This window comes from Thermobia domestica, chromosome 9 (assembly GCF_964235325.1).
Source record: "Thermobia domestica chromosome 9, izTheDome1.hap1.1, whole genome shotgun sequence".
Classification (NCBI taxonomy): domain Eukaryota; kingdom Metazoa; phylum Arthropoda; class Insecta; order Zygentoma; family Lepismatidae; genus Thermobia; species Thermobia domestica.
In genome coordinates this window covers 31,947,259-31,971,179 of record NC_137462.1, presented here as the reverse complement: position 1 = coordinate 31,971,179, position 23,921 = coordinate 31,947,259, and the positions used below count along the sequence as shown (strand labels likewise).

Sequence of the window (23,921 nt, the reverse complement as noted above, 5' to 3'; positions counted from 1 at the left end):
ATGGCTATTTGCTTCGCCATTCCCAGAAAAATTAACAATAGTTTGTGGAAATGATGTGTCGAAAACTGTTTTGATTCATAAAACTGGAAAATTAACTTTAGATAAAAACTGTAAAGCTTATGGTCCAAATTCCCTAATCAGTTCTCAGGAAATATATGTAAGTAACAGTACAAGTAAAGATTTGCTTCCACTACTAAATGATAGCATTGATTGTTGTATATTCTCAAACTCAAAGATCAATATTAAGAATATGGAATTTACTTTGCCGTTAAATCATATCATACACAAAGTTACAGATTTACAATATGCCAGCCATCGTGTTGAGGATGTTGAAAAATTAATTAATGAACAAGAATGGCAGATAAGACAAAGTAATCATGTATTTTCTTATTCTATTTTGACTTATATAATCATGTTTACTATTCTGATATTTCTTTGTGTGTATTGTAGTTTTAAGTTTAATTGTTGTAGACATAGGAATAAATGGTGTAATTCAGACTGTATCAGAACCATATGTTTTAAGCCAACAATCATTGCAGGTGTACAATCAAATAGTCCAGCTCTTAATGCTACTTATCGAGCTGCTTCTGGTGAAATAACTTTTAACGAGGAATCACAAGAGGATGATTCACCTCATCTCAATCAGAGAGTTCCTAGGTCTAGGAACTATCGTTAAAATTTAATTTTGGAATTTTTTTTTTGATTGTAGTTAGTACGAAAAATTTTTGCCTTACAGTTAAAATCTAAATTTTTGCCTTACAGTTAAAATTTTTCTTTCCCTAGGAGGAAGGACTGTAGTGCCGCAAATTCGCAAACTATTTTTTGCGAATAATTATTTCTTTTGTTTTACATTTTTAAAACTGCAACAGAATTCGTATTTCATTTACTTCTTTTAAAATACAAATTCGTGTTGAGTGTTCTTTTTTTTTCCTAGCTGGAAACCAGACATCCTGTCTGCCTTCACCGAGTTCCCCCTTTCTGACCTGTAGGTCAACCGCAGTTAAGATAAACATTCTCCCCTTCTGGTTCGATAAAGAAGCTTAGTTTTTTTTTTCTATATTGATGTAGTCTTTTAACAAGTTAGATTATTATTATTAGTGGTAGAATACTGTTAAGAAAACCCATATAGTTTGTGTATCTTTAAAATGTCATTTTTGCTTCTGAAAGAAGATTCTTTTTCGTTCTTCAGAACATTAAATGTATATGTGTGTCTTTGGTCGAAAACAAGTAAGATAAACTATTGAAGGGTCTTGAGTTCATTATGTATAAAACCTTTCAAGTTTATTACTTGAAATCTTTTATGTTTAGTATATGTTTATAGTTTAAGATACTATTTGTACCATTCTCTGTAATATCTCGATGTAATCTCATTCTTCCAGAGAAAGGGGCTCACACACCTAAACTCAAGGACTACACATCACACGCACACGCATGCGCACACACAAAATCTTATCTTTTGCCTGGCTCCGCCCAAGGCACCTTGTTCTAGCCAATCTAGATGTTAATGGCATGGCTCGTTCCAATAGTTAGTCGCTCCACCCCTCAGAGTGGAACTCTTCCGAGGTCATCTGCACCCGAAATCGTGTGCAAAGCCAATAATCTTTCTTTTCAGGATACTGGTCCCCCTCGGGCTCCGCCCTAGGTACTTTTTAGATCTCCACGCATGCTCAACCTCTGACCTTACGGTCCTCGTGCAACGTTTGCTCACGTTACTATTTTGCACACAGACCGTAAATTGGTGCCGCTTGCACCTCCGACCGAGGCCCTTAAAAACGCATGTTTTGGCCTCTCTCGTCGGACAACGTCCCTCTCCTGAACCCCTCAGAGACGTGCAGACTACGAGGAGTACGCAATTCGTTAGGTACGTCTCAGTTCAGGAACTTATCACGAAGAAGTCTCTAGTTGTCCATCCTTCTGCCTTCCAACCTCTCTGCCTCTACGGAGGCCTGCCTACTCACTCTATTGGTTACCTACCTCACTACCTTGGTTTACCCAGTACTTGGCAATCTGTTTCCGAAAGCTCGATGGCTCAGCCAGGGTTCTCCCATAATTGCTGGTCGGCTTAGGAAACTGACGGTCAAAGTACTACCCTACCTAATCCTCACAGTAACTTGGCAATCTGTTTCTGAAAGCAAGACGGTTCAGCCAGGGTTCTCCCATAATTGCTGGTCTGCTTAGGAAACTGACGGCTAAAGTTACTTCCTTCCGAACTTGGCAATCTACTTCCGCAAGTTTCGCTTCAGCCCGGACTCGCTCCAGAAACTGCTGGCAAGCTTAGGAAGTTGACGGCTAAAGTTCTGTCGCACCCCTATTTGATGTGTGTTTTGACAGACTCTAAGTTCATTGCTTAGCTGGCCTAAAACGCACCGGTAATCAAATAGTGACTCCCTGTTTGATGTCTGTTCGCAGACCGGTAGATCAAACGGTAAACCCTTACACCTTCCTTGTTTGATGTCTGTTCGCAGACCGGTAGATCAAACGGTAACCTTAATTCCTTCTGGTAACCAACTTTGTTTGATGTCTGCCTAGCAGACCGGTAGATCAAACGGTAACCTTTACACCTACCCTGTTTGATGTCTGTTCGCAGACCGGTAGATCAAACGGTAACCTGTTCCTAACCTCTGGTAGCCTACCCTATTTGATGTCTGTTCGCAGACCGGTGGATCAAATAGTATACCTCTTACCTACCTACCCACTAGGACTGATTCGTGCCCTCCCAGTCTAGTGCAGTTTTGTTTTATTTTGTGAAAAGTGCTACAGTCAAGTTTGTTTGTTTATCAGTGATTCTTAGTGAGTTATTTTTACTACCTATTGGAACGTCGCCACGTAAGTTAAAACTCTTTTATATATAGACACAGTACTTACACTATCGCCCCGGCTCTGGTTCTTGTAATTTGCTTAGAGCCAATAAACTGCAGGCTTACTGCAAGGAACATATTTGTCGAGTTTTGTTTCAAGAGATATCCCAAAGGATTGTTTGGTTATAAAACCTTAATCAGGATAACGATTCCATTGTTTCCATTAGAAGATAAGTCTTGGCCACGGCCAACGCTACCGTGTAATACTAAGATTCTTCAGACTGTTTTGTTAGCTGAATTCCTGTTTCCAGTATAACTTTACCGCTCGAGTTATAGTTGGTGTTTTGCAGAAACTTTGGTTGACTAAATAGAAGTATTTTGGTAAATTACAAAACTCTCTTGTGTGGGTGCCGGTCTACGCAAACGCATACCGCCGGCCCGCCACAATTTTTTTAAAAAAAATATTGCTGTTAGTCCTGTAACCTTTTGGACTATTTGAAGGCGACTGCGTCTGCTAAGAACTTCCTCATGACGTCTGCATCAAGGGTTTGGAATTCTTTGGTTTTGCAAATATCTTTCATAAACCGAGAGCCAAGATCAAGACACATCTCTTCCAGCTCCTTGAGGTTGTTTCTGGATGCAATTTGATACACGCGACAAACGTTATCCACTGTGAGTAGTTCCTCTTTGATCATATCCTGACATTCGACAAGTAAATTCTCATCACAATGGAATGCTGCTATCTCCATAAACTCTATAATATCTTCAGTTGCCAAGTCTACTTCATCTGTGTACAGGTAATATAGAAATGCTCGATATGTTTTGTACGAAAATCCATTTATTGGTACTAAGCGCATTGTTGATTCTTTCCAATCTGTTTTGAACATATTCCTGAAATATTCGCTTGTGATTGTGAGCACGGATTTATGAACGTGGATCGGTTTATCGTTCAGCATGAGAACCAAATCACTAGTTGATGTGTTATCAAAATTACTCTTGAAATTTTCCACCAATTTAGAATGGCACTCCATGTGATCACTAGCATCTCCAGCTCTCCATGTTACTGGCGTCATTGAGAAACTGGTGAACAGTTCAAAGAAGGAACCACATGCAGTTTTCGTTGGGGAGGGTGTAAAGCAATAATTTTGAAATTGTCCCCAAATATAAATCTTCCTGTCATAGTCCATAGCAACAGACGTATCGCATGTGTTAACAGCTATAACATCAAGTAGCTTTGAAAAATGGTTTGATTTTACTTGTTGAGGTTCAGATGCGAAAGCCATACTTTGGACTCCCAGTTGACGTTTACTGTTATCACCCCATGAATATAGAATACCATTTGTGGACAATGCCAAAATGTGATTTCGACCACAAACAACTTTTGCAATTTGTGTGCTAGCCAGAGAATTTACAATACAAGGTTTTGCGTGATAAACGCTATCAGTATTTCCAATGCCTAGTTGTCCCAGGTTGTTTTTGCCCCATGTGAAAACAAAACCATTTTTTGACACTGCAGCCATTGATGTCATAGTTGTTGCCACTTGGACAATCTTTATTTTCTCTCCAGGCATAGTTTCCCACGTGTTATTACTGACAAACGTGATTTTTTCTGGGATAACTCTAGAATACAAGTCCATACTTCCCCAGAAGTAAACTTCTCCTTCTCTTGTAACTGCAACGGAATGACTTTTACCACACGTAATGCCGGTAATGTTTTTAGATGATAGCGATGCAATCACTGTGGGACGAATCACATTATTTGTGTGCCCTTGTCCAAGTTGTGCTTGAGTATTATGACCCCACGAGTACAGCTTTCCGGTATACGTTCTGGCCAATACATACCGATATCCACAAGCAAATTCAGTGATTCCTTGTCCACAAAGTAAATGTAATTTTTGGGGCTGATAATATCTATACTTTGCTGATAGTTGGTCAGTGCCCAGACACAAACTTTCTTTATCACCCATAGAAAATACTTGGTCGTCTTTAGTAATGAAAATGGCTACATTGCCAAGTTCTCCAAATACAAAAGCTTGTTTTATTTGATGTATCATATCGACATTCTCGTCAAAGATGTTGAAGATACCCCACATTAGTAATTTGTTGATGTCGCACGGAAAATGGCCACTTCTTTTCTGGTATTTCTTTATCGTCACCATCTTGGGACCTTTTAGAACTGACTTCAGTACTAAACTAAATATGTATAATAATGTTAGGATCATTTTCATTATTTTGCTGTATTTAGCGTTTGAACTATATTAGTTTACTTGTCTTTGAGATGGATTCTTTATATGTAGAGTTGAAGTTGCTAGATCTGTAGACATTTGAGCGTTTCAACATTAATTTACTAAAAAGATTCAATAACATCCACAAATAGTTAGTGATACTACGATTTCATTCACGGCTTGTCTTTCTTTTTTGCTTCCTGAAAAATTTTGGTTTCTAACAGAGTATTTTGTCCAATCTTGCCTAATCTGTATTATTCAAGAAATTATTTCGCTTTGTTTACCCCAAAGAATTGCTGAATTAATTTATAATCATTTTCTCCACCCACAGTACAAAAAATACATATAACACAAGATATAAAAGTGTTACTTTTTCTTCATCGAACAGGATTTCGTTTCTTTCTTTCATAACCTTAATTAAGTTTGAATATCTTTAGGTGCAGACCTACGTTCCAGTCACCTTTGTCGTAAGAAATTATTAATAATTGGCTAAAGATTTACAATAGGGATCCGCATATTGTAAAGTTACAGAAAAATGTATATTATTTTAATAAACCGGTGTATAAATAACCGAAATATGTTATGATCTTACCTGTACGATGCATATCTACGTAGAAACATCCTCTATAAGCTTGTCATTAAGCACAGTATACAAAGTGAAGTGAAGTGATGTGAAGTTAAGAGTCTGAAGGCAGTGTGCTAACTCATGATACGCATCCGTAGATGTGTGCGAGAGTTAAGGGACCCCTCATATTTGTAAAATTTACATAAGTGATGTGTTGTTTTAGAACACACTGTGTAAACAATGAAACATATCGGGAATCTTACCTCTACCGTCAATAATAACATTTAAATATATAATCATCACATAAGGTGTTTTTATGCCATGTGAGGTATATTTCCGCTATCCTCGTTTATGCTTATACTCTCCGTCGCTGACGCGCTTGGTTCCTACGGACGCAGCCTGGCGCGGGTTCTTCTGCTGCGTTTTTGGTGCTTTTAGTGGAAACCTAGCAGACGCTGGTCAGTGTTTTTTGCAGGGAAGGTTCTAGAACACAGGTCCCCTTTATAAAACTAATAAAATATATTTTACGTGTTTTTATATGGCTTTATACCTCGTGTGTTCGATGTTGATTTCATACTTTCTTTTAGTTTTTTATTTCTTGATTCTATTGTGTTTGTGTGTTTGGGTTTTGTGGATTTACAATTTGTGTGTGTGTGGCATACAGTGTGGTATTTTTTGAAAATCATTTGTTCGCAATGAGTATATTGTGATGTTGGCTAGGGGTGGAGGCGGAAAGATTGTCCCCCGACATAAGAGTCACGTTTTATATCAGTATACAATTTATTCAAAAGCATGCATTTCCCAAACTCAGGGGAGAGCAATTGCCTCCCTGTCCTCCCCAAATGACGCCAAGAGCGGGTATATTTATACCCATAACAGTCCACACCACTAAAGTGAATCTTTACCGAGAAGTTAAACTTCTTCCATAAGAAACAATTTGTACTGTACTAGGAATCGACTTTGTGATGAAACAAGTAGGCCTACATAACTCAGGATTTCGTGTACAGTCGTTCTTTCAGAAAAAAATGTTTTGGGGGCACACTTAATATTCTAGGGGGCCACTGCATACTATTCTATTTATTATTGTATTATAGACGTATTATTTTGGTCTCTTCCGGGAAACGCACTCAGAGCTCCGGGGGGAAAAATGTCTGGAAGAAACAGTGTCTGTGTAAGGTACCATATACTAGGTTTGGACTCCATCTTTCGTATCGCTTTCCACCATATTGTATTGTATTGATTTTCGTCCTTTTTTATACATTTAGCACTGTATTACAATGCATGTGAAGTGGACACGTCACGTTAATAAGTCAAAAATTTTCTACACTTTTCATTCTACAGTTTATTTACATGAAGCTAGGATTATACTATGCACATTATTTTTCTACCTCCTTAATCTCCCTCCTTACCAATGCACTTGGTCCAACGGTCAACGAGCTTACGTACTCTTCCCAAATAAAAGGTTTTCGGTTGGTCCTGAAGCCACTTTTGCACCGCATTTTGCACGTCTAAAGCTGAGGCAAATCGGCGACCACGCAAAGCATCCTTGAGTGGCCCAAACAAGAGGAAGTCAGATGGAGCTTGATCTGGGCTGTAGGGAGGGTGTTCCAATAACTCAAATTTCAGCTTGTTGATGGTTTCAATAGTGTGATGAGCCGTGTGTGGCCGTGCATTGTCATGAAACAACAAAATTTTCTTTGACAACAAACCTGGGCGTTTGTTGCGAATTGCCGAATTGAGGTTCTTTTCCAACATTTCACTATAACTCGCACTGTTGATCGTCTTTCCCTTTTCCATGAACTCTTATGAGCCCCTGTGAGTCTCAAAACACAGTTAACATAACCTTTCCTGCGGATGGCTTAGTCTTGATTTTTTTTTCTTCGTCGGAGATCGAGGGTGTTTCCACTGCATACTCTGGCGCTTTGATTCTGACTCATAGTGATGGACCCATGTTTCATCGCCGGTGACTATTCTGCTTAAAAATGCATCACCTTTGTTGTTGAAGTGAGTAAGTAAGCATTGACAGACCTTAACACGAGTGAGCTTGTGTTCTGCAGTAAGCTTTCTTGGTACCCACCGTGCATAGATTTTATGAAATCCGAGCTCGTCGTGGATGACTCGATGGGCAGAGCTATGACTGATGTTCAAAGCAGCTTCTACCTCATCGATAGTGATTCGCCTATTCGCCAGAACCGTCTTTCGAGCTTGCTGAATGTTGTCATCTGTAGTGGAGGATGATGGCCGTCCTGCTCCCTGCCCATCCATATTGCGATGATAGTCTGCGATGAATGTCTGATCCTTTGACACCCTCCGACCAGTGGAATCGGATCACTGCTCGTTGTTCCTCTTTAGTGGAAACTTATAATGGAGCGTCCATTATATATCTGCAACAGAAGGAAGAAAAATGGAGGAATTAAGATCACACTTTCCCAGCATTACCACAACACTATAACAATAAAATATGCGAGGACAGAAGACAAAGTGCGCACTGTAAGAAAAGTTATGACAAAAGTCTAGATAATTTTTGACTCGCCTTCATAGAATATAGATCATATACAAAAAAAGGGGGGGGAATAGCATGATTTTCTTTCGAAAAGGAAAAAAAATGCGTTTATTCCACAGTGCTATTCGTACTCTTGATTCTGCAAAACTGTTCATAAGCGCACGTCGAAAAAAAAATACTGTTCTTATCATACTAGAATTTGACTTCGAAAAACAGTCAGTCACGTATGAAACTACAATCACAATTTGGCAATAATATTCAATCAAAGATGCACATATTCAGCACAGATTGGGTTGGTATATCTCTAATTTTGTAATATGCGATTCAAGTATTTTCCATTGATAAGGCATCCTACAGTACTTGGGAATAGGTTAGGATCCTACGTATATTATTTTTCTACGAAACGTGTTGTATATTCTTTTAACTTGAACTTTTCAGAAATAGGTAAAGAGAACATGGAAATAAGAAATTATCTTTTGTAGAATGCTTACGAGTTCTAACGAGCACAAGGATAAGAAATACAGTTACTTAGCCTAGAAAAAAAAATACGTGGTGAGAAGCATGTATTGAAATCGTAAAATATTTTTCCATATACAATACGTAAAAATAAATAAATAAAAATACATTCCTAACTGAACAAATATCACGTGTCAATTATGCAAAATTTACAGATAAAATCGGATACTTTGAGTGGATAGTCCTATCTGAAACGTTTTCAGTTCACGTTTTTCACTCACTCTCTCTCTCTCTCTCTCTCTCTCTCTCTCTCTCTCTCTATATATATATATATATATATATATATATATATATATATATTAGGGATGGCCAAAATTTTCCGGAATCCGGATTCCGGAAATTTTGTTTTCCGGAATCGGAAAATTTACTTTCCGGAATTCGGAAAAATTCCGGATTTCGGAAAAATTCCGGATTTCGGAAAAAATCCGGATTTCGGAAAAAATCCGGAATTCGGAAAAAATCCGGAATCCAGAAAAATTCCGGAATTCGGAAAAATTCCGGAATTCAGAAAAATTCCGGATTTCGGAAAAAATCCGGAATTCGGAAAAATTCCGGAATCCAGAAAAATTCCGGAATTCGGAAAAATTCCGGATTTCGGAAAAATTCCGGAATTCAGAAAAAATCCGGAATTCGGAAAAATTCCGGATTTCGGAAAAATTCCGACATTCGGAAAAAATCCGGAATTTAGAAAAAATCGGAATTTTTCCGAAATCCGGAATTTTTCCGATTTTACTTTCCGGATTCCGGAAAGTAAAAATTCTGGAATTGGCCATCCCTAGCTAGTAGCTGTTAAAAGAGAAACACAATAATGAATATATATACTGTATTAGTTTCTTGTAGTTGGATATGTCTTTATCACTTACGTAGACAATTGCTACTGCAGTTATTTACTGTTTTATAAAGAAGGTCTTATTTTCACACACAAAAAAGTCGCCGGTATGTCTCAAACATTATCGCGTTCCCACCTGCAGCTGCTCCAAAGCACTGCAAACTACTTTTTAACCAGGCGAAAGGCAGTGGAGGAAAAGAAATCTCAACAAATATTCTAATAACATTCGCTTATTGTCAACATACCTACAGGGAGCGCAGAAAGTGTTCGTACACCGTGCATACTTTATATTGAAAACAGCTAGCATGAGAACGGGAGGTGGAAAATATATATATAACCAGAATTAAGACTACACATTCATACATTTTATTTCTATATACAAGAGAAAGGCCAAACAAACACAATCACTGTTTTGTTCAGAAGAAAAGAGAGAATTCCTTTTTTGTAAACGCAAAATGTCACCGTACACTTATGCTTGAATTAGTGCTTATAAAGTATATTACGTTATTTGATATTTTGTGGGATTACCCTGTGCGTTAATGATTGTAGTCTTCGTGGCATTGATTTCACCTGTAGTAGTTCGTAGTTCTGTAGCTTCGGGACTGATTATGTCCCATTCTTCTTGAATAGCTTTTCTTAGGCCTTCTTTAGTAGAGACAGGGCCGGCGCGAGAGAGGGTCGAGCCGTGCCACCGCCCAGAGCGGCAAGTCTAATGGGCGGCAAAATTTGAAAAAGTAAAGAATACTATCAAAATATAATGCTTCGTAATAGGCTCACATGGAAAAATAAGATTGTGTTAACCTGAGAATGTAATTGAACTTACTTTACTCACATTCAAGAAAATACTCTCTCAGGAAATTCAGAGCATTCCTCCTCGTTTTCAATTATCAAACTACTAGCCACAGGTATCTCGTTCAATATTTCCCTTGCAGCAGTGTAGATAGGATTTTGAGCTAGAGTGCATAAGATTATCACGGTGTCTTTTTATATTTTTTTTCTATTCAATAATGTTCTAACGCTCCGCTCCAAGTATGCAAAAGGTACACTCCCACTTGAGACAGGCCGTTCTAGCCTGTAGCATCCAGGGGCGGATCCAGGACGGACTTCTGGGGGGGCGGTGGGTTGTAATACTGCTACTTAGAGCTACTTTTAAGAGCGTCAAAAAATAAACTATATATTTTATTTATATATAAAATAAAAAAAGTTTCCTCTTCTGGGGGGGGGGGGCGATCGCCCGATCGCCCCCCCTGGATCCGCCCCTGGTAGCATCTAGAGACATTTAGGTTCTAATAGCGAGTTTTTGACCAATTTACAAATTGTTCATTCCGAATATAGTAAATCGTACAGCGTATTATTTCTTGAGAAATGTCTCATTTTTTGTATAGCTAAAAAAAAGTTTATGACTTTTTTTCTGCGTCAGTTCAACGTTAGGCCATACTAAAGGAACATATTAGTAGTCTCACTTTAAAATCATAATCCACCACAAGGTGGGAGAGCCGAATTGATGCTCTGACTCAGTTATCAAATATAGGAAGTTTATGATGCCTTACTTCAAATAAGTAATGACAATAGAACCGATAGAATGGTCGTCCACGATGCTCTGTGTATAGCAAACCAGCTGAGTTACTTTTCTTTCCTTTACTCACTCGTTGTCTGATATGACTTTAAAGCATTGATTCTCATGTGTTGGATGCAGTAGGATTTCTTGAAAATATATCTGGGTACTTTGATTGGAGCAGAAATTATGCAAAGTTTAAATCTTACTTAGTTGATACGATGGACTTGGCATCAGCATTAGATACGGGTGATCCACTGATACGTAATACAGTGCAAGCTCGAAGTCGAAAGAAGAGACAGTTTCAGTACGAGGCAGAGGATGAAGCTACTGAAAACATCCACAAACAAGATACAAGATCGATTTTTATTACAAAGTTCTAGAAGTGATTGTGTTAGCTTTTAAGAGAAAGATTTGAGCAACTTAAACATCACAGCGAGTATTTCAATTTTCTTTGTGATATAAGTAATCGTAAAGATATAGCCTACCACCTGAACTTTTTGTCTGAAAAGTGTACTAAACTTACCACCATTTTAACACACGAAGAATTGAAAGATATTAACCCCAGTGATTTGAAAGACAAACTGAAAGTGTTATCCACTATAATTAAGCCTGTGAAAGTTAAAAAAAAAAAAAAAAAATATTAGGAACATGACTTTGCTCCCAATGTTAGTATTGCACGTAGAATTTTGTTAATCTTGCCTGTAACAGTGGCAAGTGGAGAAAGAAGTTTTTGGAAATTTAAGTTTATTAGAAACTATCTACACTCTTCTATGTCTGAAACACGCTTGAGTGGTCTAGCGACGATATCAATAGAACACAAATTGGCTAAAACATTGGACTACGTGATGTGATAAAGGAATTTGCTCATATCAAAGCAAGAAAAGTTTCTTTCAATTAAGGTATGTTAAATTTATGTATGTCTATTGTGTTTTAGTACATTATAAGGCTTAAGCTAATCACTTACATTTACCATAATATCTGATTTACTGTATTATCTTCTTGCTCCATACTCTGTTGAAAACGCCTTTTGATATAAAATAAGCCTAAAAATTAAAATTCTTAGTCATGATAAAAGTATATTTTTAAAATTTTATTTTCTGTATGCACTGCTCTATATTACAGATATACAGCGAAATCGAGCATACTGAATATTGTGTCAGTATAGAGTCGTTTAAATATTACGTGAACATTCCAGAAAGGTAGTTTTTTTTTTTTTTTGTTTACTTTTCCATTTTATACATGTTTTTAAATGACACTTGAACGTTATCTGTCAAAATAAGGTTTGCGGATTAAAGGGGCGGCATGTGAAAGCACCGCCCATGGCGGCAAAATTGCTAGCGCCGGCCCTGAGTAGAGAAGCTGTGCCTTCTGATTGTTGTCTCCAGAACAGACCATAGATATTCTATGGGGTTCATATCTGGGGATTGGGGAGGTGTGCGAAGCTGTTTCAAGGTATTATAGAGTAGCCACAATCGAGTATTTTCCGCTGTATGTTTGGAGTCGTTGTCTTGCTGAACAATAAATTGTTTTCAAGAACCATCTTCTGCGCACTAGTATGGAGATTTTCCTTTAATATGTTAATATACACTTTGTGGATCATCACTCCATCAATAAGGTGGAGACGACCCACTCCTGAAGCACTCATACAACCCCAGACGAGCACGGACCCTCCTCCGTGTCTTACTTTAGGGACGAGATTTTGAGGATTTATCTCTGTATTCACCTTGCGCCATACAATACGCCTCCCATTGGACTCGATAAAGTTAAATTTACTTTCGTCCGAAAATATGACCCTATTCCAGAAAGAAGCCTGATCCCTTATCTTTATACTCTTTTTCAAACTTTAGTCTCTTTATACGATTCGTCTTGTTCACCCAGAACATTTTCCTGGCTATCCGACCATGATACCTTGCAAATATTCCGCACTGTACTGGCTGATACTTTAACACCGCGTGTTTCCAGATCCGTTGCCAATTGCACAGCACTATTTTTTGGAACCTTTTTTCTTTCCCTAATAATGTAACGTTTATCTTGTTCACTCAACACTCTTGGTCTTCCAGTTTTGTTTTTTTTTTTTTTTTTTTCGCACAGTGATAGAAACATTATACATCGCAATTATTGTTTGTACTGTTGAACGAGGCCTGTCTGCAAGGTTTGCTATCTTTCTCAAAGACTTACCCTTCTTATGCAATTTAATAATTACTTTTCTTGTCTCCTCATTTGTTTCTGTTCAGTTGCTTCCCACTTTGACAGCCCACCGTGCAGTTTTTTCACTTCTATTCACAACTAAACTCATTCTGTTACTCGTCATGCTATACAGAGGTGTATACTCAGGTGAATACTAGTGAACCCCAGTTGTGGTATCTTTGTTTCGTATTCGTACGTCAGGTGTACGATCTCTTTTTGCGTCCACTCTATACACTTTCTACGGAATTTATTTACTTTCTGACCATTAAACTTGTCTTTGTGGTTCTTTATTGATATATTCATAAAGCTTAGTTTTCATTATTCATATTGTGTGTGTTATTACACTTCTTAAATTTTCTGTTTCTTTTTCGCAAACATTCTCGTTTCAATAGCATAGGTGTACGAACACTTTCTGCGCTCACTGTATGTACAGTAAATACAAATTTATAATTTTTGACTTTACGAAGTGTACAATGTAATTGTTCAATAATTAACATAAGCAGGCATTCATTAATTTATATTAATATAATAATTAATAAAACTAATAAGCGGGTGATTGATGACTCAGTGGTAGAGTTTTCATCTATGGTATTCTAACCCAGGACATGTGGGTTTTCGATGGCTAATTTTGTGTTCGAAAATTTTCCCGGTGGAAGGCCTACCTTTCTTATATTTGTTCCATCATCACTCATTAACGAATTTAGTTTATCAAAACTCTATAGCCATATATTCATTCTGTCCGTCAGTGAAGCAAACAGTCTCAAGAACTATCTGATGGATTACCAATCAATTTTGGCCATGATGTACAGAGTCAATAGTTAAGAATCGAGTTCCCTGATAAATGTAATATTCAAACCGGAAGCGGTACAAATCAACCATTTCCGGTTTTAACGTTAATCATTATATAGTAAATATGGTAATAGATAGCGAGAAGCGGTTTCCAGTAATCGACATATATATAACATTCATGTAGATAGAATGTTACCCAATTTGTGCATCTGCTGAAAATAATGAGCTTAGGTATTTAGAGAGCATTTTCCGCTTTAGAAAATGTGTGCTTGGTAAAGAATGTAGAGAATTAGCTGAGTCAGGCATGTAGCTAGAATATGGTAATAGGAAGGGGAGGGGGTCTGTCACGAAATACTGTGGTTATTTACCAGGGGCTCAATCATTCTAAACTATTTTATTGGCAACATATATTGGTTCGTTTAGCCAAGATTTCTAATGGGGGGATGATATGAAATACTGTGGTTACACACCAGAGGCTCGATCAATCTAAATATTTTACTGACAACATACCCATATTGATTGGTTAGGACAATAAAATGAGGATATATTAGTAAGTATTTTAATAAGAAGCTATGAAGAAATCTCGAGTAAAAGAATATAAAAAAGTATTGAAAAAGATATAGTTTTCCGAGGTCATTCGAACGGTGTCGAGAATTTTGCGTCTGGGAAATTTGCGCCCTACCTCAAGAACAGGGAAAATTGCGCCTGCGATGTACCTCCACCGGAAAGTTGAGCCCTGCGAAATAAAAGAACCTATTGGAGCTTACGCATTTGCTCGGAGGGGCTGACATTACAGCATAAACAATCCTCCCCCCACAACCATGCCATTTGTGATTTATTTTCATTGTGGCTATATAAGGGGAGAGTAAACTTCAATATAAGCCAAAAGAACACAACGGATCAACGCAATCACTGCTTCTTCCAGAGATGATTTTGGGGGAACACTGGCCTCCCCAGAGCTCTCAGAGTGCCCCCTCGGAGGAGACCAAAATAATACGTCTATAATATAATAATAAATAGAATAGTACCAGCAGTGACCCCCTCCGGAATACTAAGTATGCCCCCCGGAAAATTTTTTTCTGAAAGAGCGACTGAACGCAATTGTGTGTTTGAATTCCAGCAAGTAAACACACTGTACATAGTTTTCTTGATAATATTACTGAACTGATTTTACATTCACTTTACATTTTCTTTTCTATATTTTGTGTCCTGAAAAGCCAAAGAACTCGCAAGGATTGTGAACAGAGATATCTGGGTAGAGCCAAACAGCCTTTTGTAGATTAAATTATACTCTTTGATTATATTAATAATTATATATCAGTCATTTATACTTTTTTGTAAATTTTGTAGTATAATGAAAAATTGTATTTGTATGGATTGCCCTTTAGTGAACTAAAATTGTACTTTTTTCATTTGTTCGGAATATTATAACGGATGGAGTAACTCACTGAGACGATGATAGGCAAGCCTAGTTCAAGTGTGAGTGGAAGTTACTTTACACAATACAAAAATAAGTTGAATTGTAGGGCGCTAACATCCCAGTGCAAATATGTAGCCGGCGCATTTTCCCCTCTTTTTGGGGTAGGGCGCAAACATCCCAGTGCAAATATATTGCGAGCGCATTTTTTCCTATTTTTGTGGTAGGGCGCAAATTTCCTGGGCGCAAAATTCTCTCATTCAAGGAAAATATAATGTCCGTGAAGTTGACAAGCCACTTATGTCAGACTCCATTTCGACTTTAAACGTCGCTAGTGCTACGTTAGTGTTCGATAGTGACGCAAATCGTTAGTACTTCACAGATAACGTGTGCTTCTTAAATAATGGATATAGGTCTTCTAACTGCATGCCAACACGCCCACTTCTAAGAATCATCTCAAAAATGAGGTTAACCGTTAGAGCAAGTAAGTGCTCATTAGTGCCATTAACATTAATGCCTCCATCGTACGGCCCTTTGAGTAATGATAATAGCACGCTCTTTGCTAGTCTCAATGCGTCCCTATATTCTCGCGAACATTCTGACGTGCCCAAGTTAGTTACTTTTTTTTTTTTTTTTTTTTTTTTGCAACTATTGTTTATCTGTTATTGTTTATTGCTAGTCTGCAGAGTAGTCCTTACATTAATATGCCATTGTCCTTGATAATCATTGCGTATTTACAAGCAGTTTGTTATTACTGTTAGAAAATATCAAAAAACAACAGATAAAATCTACTACTTAACGGTTCACATTTTTCTTTTACAGTACATAAACGATTAATAATAATAATAATAATAATAATAATAATAATAAGACTATTCCAGCATAAAAGTTATCAATTGCATCCCACTGGCAACAAGCGACGCATATTTTAACTTCACAAAAATGAGTTTCTCACGATTTTCTGGAAAACTACGTATGATAACATCTTCATTATGTCAAGTTGTTTATCTCAGTGTGATATATGTCTTACCTCTGGACAATATCACAGTAAAACAAATATTAAATATTAGGAGTACATCGTACTTTTGGACTACATCTCATTAACCATGGGAAGATTGAGTAGTGTATACTTTAGGATGTAAGTTTCAGCTTAACTTGCATCATACATTCTTAGGATTACAAAAAGGAAATTTGTTCGTTTGCGTTTGAACAAAATTCTTAGGATTACAAAAAGAAAAAATAATTTTTCCGAATTCCGGAATTTTTCCGAATTCCGGATTTTTTCTAAATTCCGGAATTTTTCCGAATTCCGGAATTTTTCCGAATTCCGGAATTTTTCCGAATTCCGGAATTTTTCCGAATTCCGGAATTTTTCCGAATTCCGGAATTTTTCCGAATTCCGGAATTTTTCTTAATTCCGGAATTTTTCCGAATTCCGGAATTTTTCCGAAATCCGGAATTTTTCTAAATTCCGGAATTTTTCCGAATTCCGGATTTTTTCCGAATTCCGGATTTTTTCCGAAATCCGGAATTTTTCCGAATTCCGGAATTTTCCGATTTTACTTTCCGGATTCCGGAAAGTAAAAATTCCGGAATTGGCCATCCCTAATATATATATATATATATATATATATATATATACGAAAATAATAAATACTGCGTAGTTGCAGAAATAGTGAAACTAAAGTTATTTTGATGTCGCACAGAACGTATTTTTAGTGCAACTAAGACTAGCGATCCAGAGTTGCCAACTTCAGAAAACAAAATTATCGATTTTCACCTTTAAAATTATTGTTGTACAAAAAATTATCGTGTATTCGTTATGCACGTGATAATTTTCGAAACAACTATAATTTTACTAATAATAGCAGTAATATATAATAAACTTGTCTAGTAATGTTCGGAGTCGAATTCCAAATCTACGTCAATGTCCTCAGCATTTTTTTAAAAAATCTTTATTAATACTACTCTGTTCAAAACAATATTTCCTCTTCCTCATAAATGTAATTGAATTTATGAATTGATACAACGTTTCCATTTGTCAATTGCCAAATCGTTATTGATTAATTCTAGCGGATATTGACTGTTAAAAATCTCAATTGTGCGTGCTTTATAATTATTTAATGCACATTTACAATCGGGTGGATCGAAAAAATTAAAAGTTATCCAATTAAATAGCACTAGGTGTCAAAAGTTGTGTATTGACTAGTACAACATTCGTGATTTTTTTTTTCATAATTTTTGTACATCTACATTCCTCGCAAGGGCCTCAAAATTTTGCAATTTTTATGAAATTTTGATTTTTTGTAAATCTTAAAATTTCTTTTAAAGTTGCCTAATGAAATCGAACTAGGTGACAAAAGTTGGATAATGACTGGATTAACTATACCTTTTATGGTTTTTAAAATAATTTCCATCTCTATTCCCCGCAAGGGCTTGAAATTTTCAGTTTTTAGCAAGGATGTTATAAAATAGAGGATCTGCCCATACAATAAAAATCGTGAAGCCATACGTCACAGCTTCGCCACACCTACTCTGCCCACTCCGAGCCACTAAGATCGCCATGTTTCGAGCCAACAATCATGGCGGAAACGAGAGTAGCCAATCAGACGTGATGGCTCAGACGATGCTCGGTTGTTTTATGGCTTCATTGAGTTCATATGATGAAGATACGTATGGGAAGATCCTTAATTTTTGGGGTATATTCTAAGCCATATTCTACAGCATTTAGATGGCGCAACAGTGGGTACTCAAAAGTTCTCGGAAATTATAGGAGAAAGTTTTACCAATTGTGAGGATTTACCAGTCGTTAATTTTCAAACGAATGAAGGAACTTTCCCAGCCATGGAAGAAAAAGACGCCAAACCGTAGCACAGACCAAATATATATATGGGATATTTGCAAAACAATCTCTGCTAGTGAGTGTTCACCGAATCTTGCATCAAGAAGTCCTGGAAAATTATCCCATGCAAGATGGATCACTACTACTAACGTAGTGCTTAGAGTGTACCTAAGAACTACTGGCCCATCTTCAAACTTCAAGCTCGTTACATTCATCATGAAAGTGTATGTTCCGATGTGGTTTTACATTAAATGTAACCCTACTATCAACGATGCTCCTGTGGACTTATATCGTACTATAGCCTTCTCACGGTACTTAAGAAATAAATTGAAGCTCGTTGTAGATAGGACAAATCAGCCGGAGAATTTACTGGTTGATATCTATGCTTGCTGATCATCGAAAGCATATTCGAGAACTAGTTATACGTAAAATCCTTGACGCAAAGTAAAGAGCTCAAACCAAACACTTCCTGTACGCAAGTTCAGTGTTCCAGCAATCCACTTTAATGCTCAGGCTTACATTGCCCTAAACAACTTGCAGATACGTGAAGTAACCGAGTCACCAATGACGAGACATTTGTCGGAGGAGGATCTACAGAAATGTGTAACAGAAGATTCATCTGTCCTTCCGCCTGTTTTCCACTTGCCATGTCATACCCAAACGGAGGCCGCGGTAGTTTAGTGGTAGAGCGTTCATCTCTTATGTTTGGGGTCCCTGGTTCGATCCCAGCTCGCACAAAGTGAACTTTGTGGTGGACAAACACCGTGTGGGGGGGTTCGTGGGGTTATCCCGTTTCCTTCCTACTTTCTTCATTCCATTATTTCATTCAATATTTCATCCTCACCGTCTCCTTTGGCTTAACTGGAATAATCGTGGAACGTAAAACTCAAAGATTTCATTTCATTTTCTATATGCAGCCACCTCCTCATGCTGAGTTCTGGGTGTTTCTGGGAACCAGCAAAGAGGTGCATATCAAAAATAATTTCAATGCAAAATTATTCAATTTACAGAATATATCTTAATATTATGCTCAATGTATTTTTAGGTATTACTGTGAAACTGCATTTTAAAACTTGTTGGAGGTAATGAAGATGAAGGAAAAATATATATTTTTTTTTTAAATCTGAAATTATGCTAGTCGTGCGAAAGGCTTTAAATATAATAGGATATTATTTGACAATTCTTGAAAATTGTTAGTCTCCAATGAATTTTGAGATTTACTGTATAAATTCCAAAATGTTAAGGTCTCTGTTTGTAATAAGATAAAGCACAAAAATTGTTTCAAAACCATAGGTGTTACGGTAGTGAACACAGTTCTTTCTTAAGAAAGTGTGAGTGATTTGGCGGATTTTAAAACTTTTTAATGTTTTAAGTAGAATTTCAAAATTTACCATAAAACCTGCAAAATTTCAGGCCCTTGCGGGAAATGAAGATGCAAATTGTTTTAAAAATCATGAATGGTGTAGTCAATCTAGTCATTATCCAACTTTTGATACCTAGTTCGATTTCATTGGGCAGCTTTAAAAAAAAAATCAATATTTTCAAAAAAATTCAAACTTTCATAAAAATTGCAAAATTTTGAGGCCCTTGCGGGAATGAAGATGAAGTACAAAAAATATGAAAAAAAATTCACGAATGTTGTACTAGTCAATACACAACTTTTGACACTAGTGCTATTTAATTGGACAACTTTCGATTTTTTTTTCGATCCACGCTAATCTGCAATTCAAAAACTGCAAAAAAAAAAAAAAATCATTTTAAAATTATCGTATATTCATTTATTGTCGCATATTGTATAAGACGATAAATTATCATATGATTGGTAAGCTTGTAGCGATCACCTCAACACATTGTGGGCTCCTCGAATATATGTACTACTCACGTGTCTGCATTTTTTCCTGCAATTCCTCCGTTCCAAGTGGGTTGGAATTTAAACTAGAGAGTTTCGTTTCGCACTGTGAAACTAAGGCTTCCAAACTATGCGAATTAAATTCTCAAACATAAAGTAGTAGGCTCTACATCTACAACTACTGGTTGCAATAGAATCAAAGGTAGAACTTGTTCCATCTAAATACATATAATACTTGTATTTAATTTGTAATGAACAAAATAGTTTTAACATGTTGTTATAATATTACATAATACTGTTATTTAAAAAGTAGTTCACAGGATACCGAAACAACATGATATGTAATCAAATACAGTTGAGTTCGTTCCTCTAGTCGCTGCTTTAATTTAGATTTTGGGGGAAATGTTATTCTGGCAAAACTGTAATTTCTATGGATGGCAACAATGAATATTCTTCAGGTTCATATTTTCTGTTATAAAATAATATTATCTATGATCGTCAGGGCCCGGATCTTGTTGACCTAAAATTTTCTAAAAAGTGACCTATAAAATGACACTAAAATTCCTGTAAAATGACCCTAAAATTCACAAAAATTGAACTTAAAACTTGCGTTTTTTAAACGTGTATTTCATTAAACATTGATATTTTTAAATATCTATTGGATTTTAATTAACGTTCCTCACTTATATTCAAAAAGTTTTGTTTCAGTTAGTTGCAGTCCATTGATTATTTATGTCCATTGTACGGCATTGTACGAACTGAAAGCTTCAATTCGCTCCCGAGTTCAAACTAGAAAGCACTCTTAAACAATTAAAGTTCGCAAGTGTAGACTACATGGGAATAATACATAAAAACCCCGTTTAAAATATTTGTACGCCTTCTAATCCATTTTTAGTTATTCACGTGATCACATCCTTTGTGGTCAACAACCCAAAACTATCTGTTTGGACACCTACCAGCCCCCACCTTTCGTCAACCACTTACAGCTTAGTTTTCATTAGCTAAATGCAGTTTTTCCACCCCAATAGTCAGGAAGCAAGGAAAGAGGATATTTAACTTCGTCTTTTTCACATCCGTAAACAGTGTTCCAGGGGCGGATCCGGGGGGGGGGGCGATCGGAGCAATCGCCCCCCCCCAGAAGAGGAAACTTTCTTATTTTATATATATAAATAAAACCCATCCCAAAGTTTGGAGCTCTTAAAAGTAGCAGTATGACAACCCACCGCCCCCCCCCCAGAAGTCAGATCTGGATCCGCCCCTGCAGTGTTCATTTTAAGATTTCCTTATGCAGAAGAAAAAGAATAAAAAGACCATAAGTGACCTAACAGTTACCTTAAAATATTCAAAAATGACCTAAAACTTCAAAACGGAAAAAGTGACCGAAAGTTGACCCTTAAAAAATATAGTTTTAGAAGCTAGAGTTGATGGATGGCGTTTTTCTTTGAACTTCCCTTGTCCTATGCGTAACAGAAAATGGTTGACTTGTCAACAAGATCCGGGCCCTGATGATCGTGATAAGTTGAATTTCATTATCTCCTTTCACTTATGAAAAACAAGCAAAAGAAAAATGATAAATTGTGTATTATTTTTAGTATGTCAGGCTCTTAAGAAAATATTACGCAATACAAACCAAACTCGTCCGCGTGGTATACATGTGAGGCTGCTACTATCTTTTTACACTTTTTTTTTTTTTTTTTTTTTTGCATAATGGTTATTTTAGCTCAATGTTAAAACGTTTACTAAAACATTAATAAATCGGCTCTTAAACCTATGCAAACCGATTTTCAGAAAGGGTTGTTGGATCCCGACTCTTTATGTACGTCATAATCTGAGCATATGAACATAATTTTCTTTGTCTTTCTTTCTGTAATCTCGTACGAGGAACTAAAATTCATAAAGACATATCAGTTTCCAAACACGTAAAGCTTGGAAGTTCATACACACATGTAAATGAGTACAAGCATTATTAGAGATTCGTGAGCTCTTTTTTTTTTCTTTCTTTCTTTTTATCTTTATAATTATATGTCGGGAAATAGGTCAGTCAGGTCGACAAAATATCAGTAATATGTGACAGGAACGGCAATTATATTGCATATATTTACATGGGAGATCAAGGTATGTAAAATATCTTCGAAACTCTATGATTAACGTAAGTGAAAGTTGTATAACATGATGCGCGGAAAGGAAAAGAAATCGTCTCACCATAACATCTTGGTTTAATATGTTGATAGAGGAACAAGAAGATATGATATATGAGACTAATAATGATGCTATTCATCTCGAACATTGTCCGCTTATTATGCGAAACTCACTATTTCCTCATAAATACCAGAATTTCGGAAGTGTCACTGTTCATCACTGTTTCTACGTTGATTACCATAGAACAAAATCGGTATCAGCGACAAGTGATTTTGTGTAATCGATTCAGCATCTAAAAAAAAAAAAAAAGATACCATCTTTGACCGCATCTCTTTACTGAAACCGGAAATGCTAGACTAACGTTACTTCCAGCTACAATACTGATCTCCATCAAAAACGGTAAAAAGATAGCGAAAAGCGGTTTCTTGTAATCAATTTGCTGTCCAAACAATAGTTTCCATTTCCTTTTCTTAACCCTCTATTCAAACCGGAAGTGGTAGAAATAAACCCTTTCCGGTTTCAACGTTGATCGCCATAGAACAAAATCAGTAATAAATAGCGTCAAGGACATTTTAGAATCGATTCAGCGTCTAAAGAAAAGATATCATGTCCACCTGTACATCTCTCTACTAAAACCGGAAGTGGTAGAAATGTAATACTACTTCCGGTTTCAGGATTTATCTTCATAGACCAAAGACAATAAGAGATAAGGAGAAATGACTTTTGATGTGGATTGAATGTTCCTAGAATAAGTTTCATCACCACACTTCTTATTCTATGCCAGTGGTTCTGAAACTTCTTGTTGTTGCGACCCACACTAAATAATAAAAAGTATTTTGTGGCCCACCTACTTTTATCCAAATACACATTAAGGTTCTTTCCCAATAACTGTATCATATGAAATTGTACGCATACACAAAGAGAGTTTAAGTATTTTCATAGAAAGGTAACACAGAGCTAACACTACTCCCGACTCAATGCCCTACCCCGTGACAGATTTTGCCTCACTCATTCTCTTTCCATCGTAACCTATCATCTAGGGATGCGCACGAGACAAGATTTGTGGCTGTCTTGTCTCGAAAATGTGCTGTAAAAGTGATGTCTCGACTCGAAAAATGTATATTTTTCTATTGGAAGAGCCGTGTCTCGACTCGAATTTTGTCAGGAAAATCCTGTCTCGACTCGTCTCGTGCGCATCCCTACTAGCATCTCTACGGACTGTACAACAGGGCAGGGCTCTGAGTTATCACATACTCTTCACTTCATTAACAAACGCTTCCAATTTTCATTTCTTCAGTAGTACTTCACAACATCAGTTTCTGCACCAAAATAAAATTTTCATAATTAAAAAAGAAAACTCTCGCGACCCGCCAATGGGTCGGGACCCACACTTTGAGAAACACTGCTCTATGCAAACCGGAAATGGTAGAATGGTATATTGTTTCGTTTTTATTTTATTATTATTATTATTTTATTTGTCGTAACGAAAAATTTAGTCTCTTCAACTATCGATCAGGACCCTTTTTGCTGGTATCGTATTAGTTGGCGACCTAGTATTTACTGACCTTTTAGTTGGTACCCTATGATCAAGATTCAATATTTTACTGATTTCGTAATTCCATTAGTTAAGCTAACAGAACGTAAATTTACGTATCGTACCTAACGTTTAGAAATCTTGGTAAGTCATCAGCTAATATACTAAAT

The 23,921-nt window shown here is 36.7% G+C and overlaps 2 protein-coding genes across 2 annotated transcripts in view; one reads left to right on the top strand and one right to left on the bottom strand.

Annotated features, from left to right (window-relative positions):
- The window catches only part of LOC145694528 (superoxide dismutase [Cu-Zn]-like), a 78,295-nt gene that overhangs the window by 27,037 nt on the left and 27,337 nt on the right, over positions 1-23,921 (top strand). The gene's annotated exons all lie outside the window — the stretch shown is intronic.
- On the bottom strand, positions 3,196-5,381 carry LOC145694527 (RCC1 and BTB domain-containing protein 1-like). Its single transcript, XM_081770842.1, has one exon. It carries the CDS (start codon positions 5,024-5,026, stop codon positions 3,290-3,292), a length of 1,737 nt encoding a protein of 578 aa, XP_081626968.1. The 5' UTR covers positions 5,027-5,381; the 3' UTR covers positions 3,196-3,289.

Bases quoted from the DNA above. Each gene is read 5' to 3' on its own strand.
- LOC145694527 (XM_081770842.1), bottom strand. From the start codon at position 5,026: ATGAAAATGATCCTAACATTATTATACATATTTAGTTTAGTACTGAAG.